At 37.9% G+C, this 6662-nt stretch overlaps 1 protein-coding gene across 1 annotated transcript; it reads left to right on the top strand.

The window, feature by feature from the left end:
* The first annotated feature begins 3231 nt into the window (after positions 1–3231).
* On the top strand, positions 3232–6597 carry LOC139868704 (replication factor A protein 1-like). The gene is made up of 10 exons (XM_071857040.1): positions 3232–3408; positions 3749–4022; positions 4106–4193; positions 4816–4931; positions 5021–5108; positions 5194–5287; positions 5401–5567; positions 5674–5794; positions 5865–6169; positions 6513–6597. Exons 1-10 carry the CDS (start codon positions 3232–3234, stop codon positions 6595–6597), a joined length of 1515 nt encoding a protein of 504 aa, XP_071713141.1.
* Positions 6598–6662: the final 65 nt, after the last annotated feature.

Below are 6662 nucleotides of genomic sequence, written 5' to 3'. Positions count from 1 at the left end.
TGTGTGTTCTTGAGGTTCCTTCAAATTTCTGCAAAAAATCATCTGGATCTGACAACCCATCGTAACTTCCCAATGTTAAAGGTAACACAGGTGTTACTATGAAGGGATGATTTGCAATATGTGGCACAAATTTTTCAGTTGTTGGAGCTAGCTCAAGACTTTGTTTAGCTTTTTGTCCTTGCATTACCGCGAACCAGTTGCTCATAAACTCGTGTACTCGTGTTGGTTCATTGAAAGCTAGTGCCAAATGCGGCGGCGCAACTTGCTGCAACTGAGATATAAAGCTGTTGGATTGAGTCGGGACATATTGCGCCCTACTGTATTGATTGCTTGCAGCATTAGGAATTGGTTGGGAAGACGCATATTCCGTTGACCCTTGTTGCGGTGTCAACATAATATATGAACCATCTGGGTTTCTCAGACCCATCTGTCTGATTCTTCCCTGAGCGTTCTCTGTGGTAACCCTCTCGATAGGAGTTTCGGGTTCAACCGAAGTGATGATTGGTATGGTGCCCATACAGGTAGTTTTAACTTTGAAACCCGGTGGAACGGTTTCGCTTGGAGAACCGAAGCTCAGATTTTTTGGAGGCAGATCCTCAAATGGTTTGAAACTAGTTTCTGTTTCTAACACGCTTCCATTGGGAGAGTGCCACCAATTCTTAGATGATTCTTTTAGGACTGTTTCTGATGCAGATGGTCCTGTTTCGACATTTAATGTCGATTGAGGCTTCGATGTGCCCTTGACTGGCGCGGGTGGCGTCAGTGGTGTATTCATAGCAATCATTATAGGTGTTTGAAAACCTGGACTTACTGGAGAATCCGATCGCCCTGATTTTTGGCATTCTTGTTTCCTCCACCCATACTTGCTGACAACTTTGAAAATATGAAAGTGACCAATTAATTAAACAAAAAAGTTTTACGAAAAGAAGATACATATAATAAATTATATACGACACAAATTCTAATCTTATTTGTTTACACAACTGGTCCCACGGATGGCGCCAAATGATCAAGCATATTTTCACGAGGTCAAGGTGAACCTACGCTTGAGTGCATGAAAAAGTTTAAGGACTAACAATATTCGAACCTCAGACCTTAGTCGTGGATAACCCACATTGGCATCGTTTCGATTCCGACAGGGTGGCCGATTTGAGAGTCCACCAACAACCCAGCATACGGGGTTGAGTGGCCCAAAGACATGAAGGTTTTATAGTTTGTAACATACCTGAAAGTCTTTACGTGAATGATCGTATGAAGCTTGTTCGTACGATGATATGTATGCTATGTTACGTATTAGTAACGGATGATGATTTTAGGGTTTGGGAGATATGTATTTATAGGCTCACGAATTAGGGTTTTGATAGGATCTCATCCCTAATTAAATGTGATCTTATCCCAACTAACTTTCATTATTTAAGGAAAAGAATCTGAATTAATTATACCGTACATTCTTCTAGAATATACTGGACCCTTATGCGAGTATACGAAACTCACATCAGATGGTTATGCGCCTATACCCGTGCCATACATATTACATGGCAATTAGTGCGCGGTTCAGGACTTTGGATGCGTAATTCGTATGGTCATGTGGATGTGCGTATCATTACTATTCATTTCAATTTCAATTTTGAAATCCATTACTTTTCAATATTATATACTACATTTCGTAATTATAACTCAATTATTATTGGTGGAGTGGCTTTATATGTTTGTTTGTAATCAAAGGGTCACAGGTTCAATTTTCGTGTACCTCTTTTTTCCTTACTTTATATTCTCATAATTTACACCTTTAATTTTCAATTTTATTTACTTTTTCATAATACACCCCTTAACCTTTAATCCTTATTTTTATTTAATTTTTCATAATAAACTCTTTAATATTTTTTTATTTTTAAATTAGTCCTCCCACTCCATTTATTTTTAAATTCTTTTTTAATGTAATCTTTCTTACAATATTTATATAACTTTTTTTTAATTATTCTTGATCACTTGTTTATATATTTTTTATTTAAAATCTTTTTTAAACTTCTTTTTTTCTCTTTATCATTATAATATTTTCTCTACTCCATCACTTTACTATTAAATAACAAGAATATTCAAATTATGTTGATTTTAATTAGTGATTTGAAACATATTGTATCTTTGAAATCTTTTTTAAACTTTTTTTTTTCTCTTTATCATTACAATATTTTCTGTATTCCCACGCTTTACTATTAAATAACAAAAATATTCAAATTATATTAAGTTTAATTAGTAATTTGAAACATATTGTATCTTTAGTTTGTTAGGATTATTAACGTTTAAGTATTTAATGTAAAACATAAGTTGTGTACAACGAAAATCTAGCTAACTATATTAAAAACTTGTTCTCGTTCAATTCAATTAGAATATCGATTGAACATAACTTGCAATTGCAATTTCAACTAAAATTACGCATGTTTTGTGTTAATAAATATATTTACTTTTCTAAAGGTTATGTGCGTCGTTGGATGAGTGGTTTGTTGCTTGCCATTGTTCCCGAGTGGTCTTGGGTTCGAGACAAGGAAGCTTCATTATTTTTAACTGACAAATTGGAAAGTGTCAATCCGTTATAAGGTACTCACTGAGTGTACATGGCCCAAAATAGATTGGGCTGGGTCTGGCTCTTCAATGAATTAATGATGCTACAACATGAAAATCAAGAGAATCTATACATATATAAATATTGACTCCTTAGTCAATAAATGAGCTCCATATAAATGTAGGTATTTACCTCAAAAAAATAATTTTCCCCTCAAAATAAAACAAATTATTATATTATTTATTAGGTTTCTTCAATTCTTAATTATCTTAATTATTAAAAAAAGTTTAAAAAAAAACCGACGGCCCAAATGCTTTCATTTAACTATGTTTCTTCCTAGGTTTGGTCAAAAAAAAAAAAAATAATTTCAATGCGATTAAAACAAACCGCCTCCCTTCTCTTCTTCCCCTCTGTCGATCCTTCCATTACCCCTTGCATTAACTTCAATTTCATTATGTTCATTGATTTCTATCCCAATTGGTTCAATTGCAATTGTCTGTTACTTCTGCATGTAACCAAACGAATCGCTTTGTAGCCTTCGGTTTCAATTGCATCTAAATTCAGAATGTGGTTCACCTCCCCTATACGGTACAATTCTTTGTGTGTATAAATTTCAATTGCCTGCTTTATTGTTATGCATATTAATAACTAATAATTCAATTTCTATTGCAATGGCATCTGGTAAAGCTAAGGTTGCATCTGAGGTTAACACAAACGCATACGCCTTCCTCAATGAGTTGGAAATAGGAAAACAATCGCAGGTCAAGCTGATGATCTGCAGAAGTTGGGACACACATACGGTTTACGGGAGATATTTGAGCACGGATTTTATTGCCTCAGACGAAAAGGTATGTATAGATATGGGCCATTGATTTCTTAAATCCGATTATGACTATATTTGTTAAGTGTTAACTGTATTTTTCCCTCATGCACCGAGTCTTTTCCCTATTGCCTAGGATTGTTATGGTTAATTGTTTCTGTAACTTCGCCTCCTTGCACATTAAGTTGGGTACCTGAGTCCCCTATAATAGCCATTGTAGAGGGTTAGTGTGATGTATTGGGAATTTTTTAAAATTGGGGAACTTCATGGTACTCTGGTTATACAAATTATATACCTGTGTTCAGCGACGCCCCCCCATTTTCTTACTGAATCTATGGATTATGTAAGTGTTTTGTTTGGTCATGCAGGGCAACATCATTCAGTTGACTGCCAAAAGCAATGTTGCACATCACTTCATTGCCCGACTAAAGGACGGTGTTGTTTACTTGCTGCATGGCTTTGATGTCATCGCCAACCGAACTGAATATCGTATCATGAAGGACAACAGCCTCATGATCGAGCTCACCGGCTCCACTTTCCTCAGGAGACAGTCAACTTCTGACACCACGGGCTTTACGCGCCATCCCTTCAATTGTATTGAACTCGAGGACTTGGAGCCTACAATGGGCAAATTTGTTGTCGGTATAAATTTCAACACTCTTTCCCTTTTTAATACATTACATTTTTCCCAATTAATGTACTCCTCATCTATCATTATCTTTTAGATGTAGTTGGCTATGCTGTGAACATTGGTGCACCCGATCCGCATAAAGCAGGATCCAACACTCTTGAATTTGATCTGGCTAACGAGAGGTAAGCTCACACTTTTTCTTTTGACACCGAATCTCAACTACTGTACCAGGCCACAATTCCATGTTTCAGCCCATATTCCGTTTCTTTAAAGTTGTTAGCTTTAGCTTTCGATTGTTTGCCTTCTGAATGGACCAAGTTTTTGCAATGTCTTAGTTTCATTCGTCTCCGCTTCATAACTTTGCTGCTATGCTAAAGACTGTTTCAATTAATACAATTGCTATTTCCCACCCAAAAAAAAAACCAACCACTTTTTAATTTTAGTATTTAACCTGCCGTCTTAGCGACAAGGCCATGAGGTAAAAAAACTACTTTCTCACAGTCTACCTACATTGTGGCATTTGAAAGCGTATATTACGTTACATAAATCGACTTGCTAATCGTCGAATAACTGATCACCAATTTAAATGTGTAAATGCTTAGTAACAGGTACATGATTAAGAATCTAACGCAACGTTTAGGTTCACAGAAATAAAATAGGAAAAATAGGTTTAGATTTTCCCTAGGCAATCTTTGATACACTCAAATCCTATCGCTGTCAATCGTGATATAATTGTTGTTCACCGACCAAATCACACCATGCACCTACTAGGATAAGAGTTGGCTGATATTTATTTATATGCAGGGGTAAAGCGATCCGAACTACACTTTGGGGCAGTTTGGGGCCCGCCTTCCTGGAGAGGCAGCCCTCCGCACCTGCATCCTACTACATTCTCTTGAGCTCGGTTACCGTCAAACAGGGTTACAATAGTAGGTTTTGGCCATCACCAACCTCATCTTTGTAAGATTTATAATATGCTGTACTAAATTTAGCTCCCATTCATTCGTAGATGCGATAACTCTCTCAAGCACGTCCGCCACACTTCTTATAGACGACCTCCAAATACCAGCACTCAGTGAATTCAAGCAGAGAGTAAGGTATTACTTACAATTACATCACCAACTTTGTTTATATGTTGTCTATTACCACCCGTCTTAACTTACAGCTCGACTATCCTTGCAGTGCCATTGAAACCCCCGTGATTGTTCAACCTTCTGCTCCAGGGTGGCAGTTGCCGCCGCCAACTGAGGGGACACTTCGTGAGCTTCTAGATATGGTACGCAAGGGCAAGAAGAACATCGTGAGTATTGCTAAAACTTTGTTTTCACCCACTACTCCCATTTAATGTAGTCAGCTCGCCTAAATCACATTTATTTGATACACGTTTAGACAGGGGACGCATTCAAATGTAAGGTTGAAATTGTCAACATCCGGATGAAAAACTTTTGGTACTACAATACTTGCAGTGTTTGTCAAGCAAGAAAGGGTCTCGAAAGGAGATCTGGACACCACTGGTGTGAATCGTGCCAGGCTAATGTTCCTGAACCAATCACCAGGTATTTGTCACCTTTTCCGCCACACTGGACATTATTTACAAGAGGTTCTTCCTTCAAAACCTCGGTTGTCATCCTGATTAATTTTATACCAACTGCTAATCAACAGGTTCCGCGTTATATGTGACGTTAGAGATGAGACGGCGAAAACGGTTATCGTGCTCTTCGACGACACTGCCGAGACGTTGACCAAGAGCACTGCGAAGGCTCTACTAGCTGAAGTCGATGAGGTAATAAACGACATTTACATTCACTTTGTTTGGCCACTGTCACCTGTCTAACAATACGTATAATCTTCAGGAAACATGTAACACTGTGCTTCCGAATGCACTTGCAAACCTGCTAGGGACCACACAATTGGTCCTGTTGAAGACGGCATCGTACTATGATCAGGGCCCGTACGAGAGTTTCAATTGTATTAAGGTTTATGTGGACGAGCTGGTTCCCACAGAGCAGCCCTCCCCAACTGACATGAAAAGGCCTGCACTACCAGGGTCAACGTCATCCTCGGTAGTTGCTCCCGCATTTTCAACGCCCAAAGCACCAAAGAGGGCCATAGAGGTCCCTACACCAGCAAAGGATTTGGAGCGTTCCAATCGGCGCAAGTAAGTGTCCTCTTCTCCCCGTCCTCCGGTTTGTATATCTGCCACCAACACATACACACACAGAGCCACGTATATAAATATATATATATATGTATATATATAAATATATACATATATATATCCCTATACATGTATATATGAATTCCTGTATTCATGTATGTGTGTATATATATATACATGTATATATACACATATGTATATATGTATGTATATATGTCTATATGTTTGTATTTGTATGTCTGTATGATCATCGATTAATGCACAAACAACCCTACACATACCCTGTGCTCTTCGTTACACTTCTGTATCAACTCTTACATCTACCTTTTATACTGTTGGTTAGGTTTGTTGTCACGACCGACTCGGAGGATGAAGACCCTGCTGATGAAGATAGCCAGCCTGAGAAGGAGTCTGTGTGCTCTGAATAGTAGGTTTCGCTTGATTTGTCAATAAATAGCTCACCTATTGAGCCCTTTCCTTTATGTCATTGGAA

The sequence above is a fragment of the Rutidosis leptorrhynchoides genome, chromosome 9 (assembly GCF_046630445.1).
Source record: "Rutidosis leptorrhynchoides isolate AG116_Rl617_1_P2 chromosome 9, CSIRO_AGI_Rlap_v1, whole genome shotgun sequence".
Classification (NCBI taxonomy): domain Eukaryota; kingdom Viridiplantae; phylum Streptophyta; class Magnoliopsida; order Asterales; family Asteraceae; genus Rutidosis; species Rutidosis leptorrhynchoides.
Note: the sequence above shows the minus strand (reverse complement) of the source record. Positions and strands in the feature narration are given on the sequence as shown.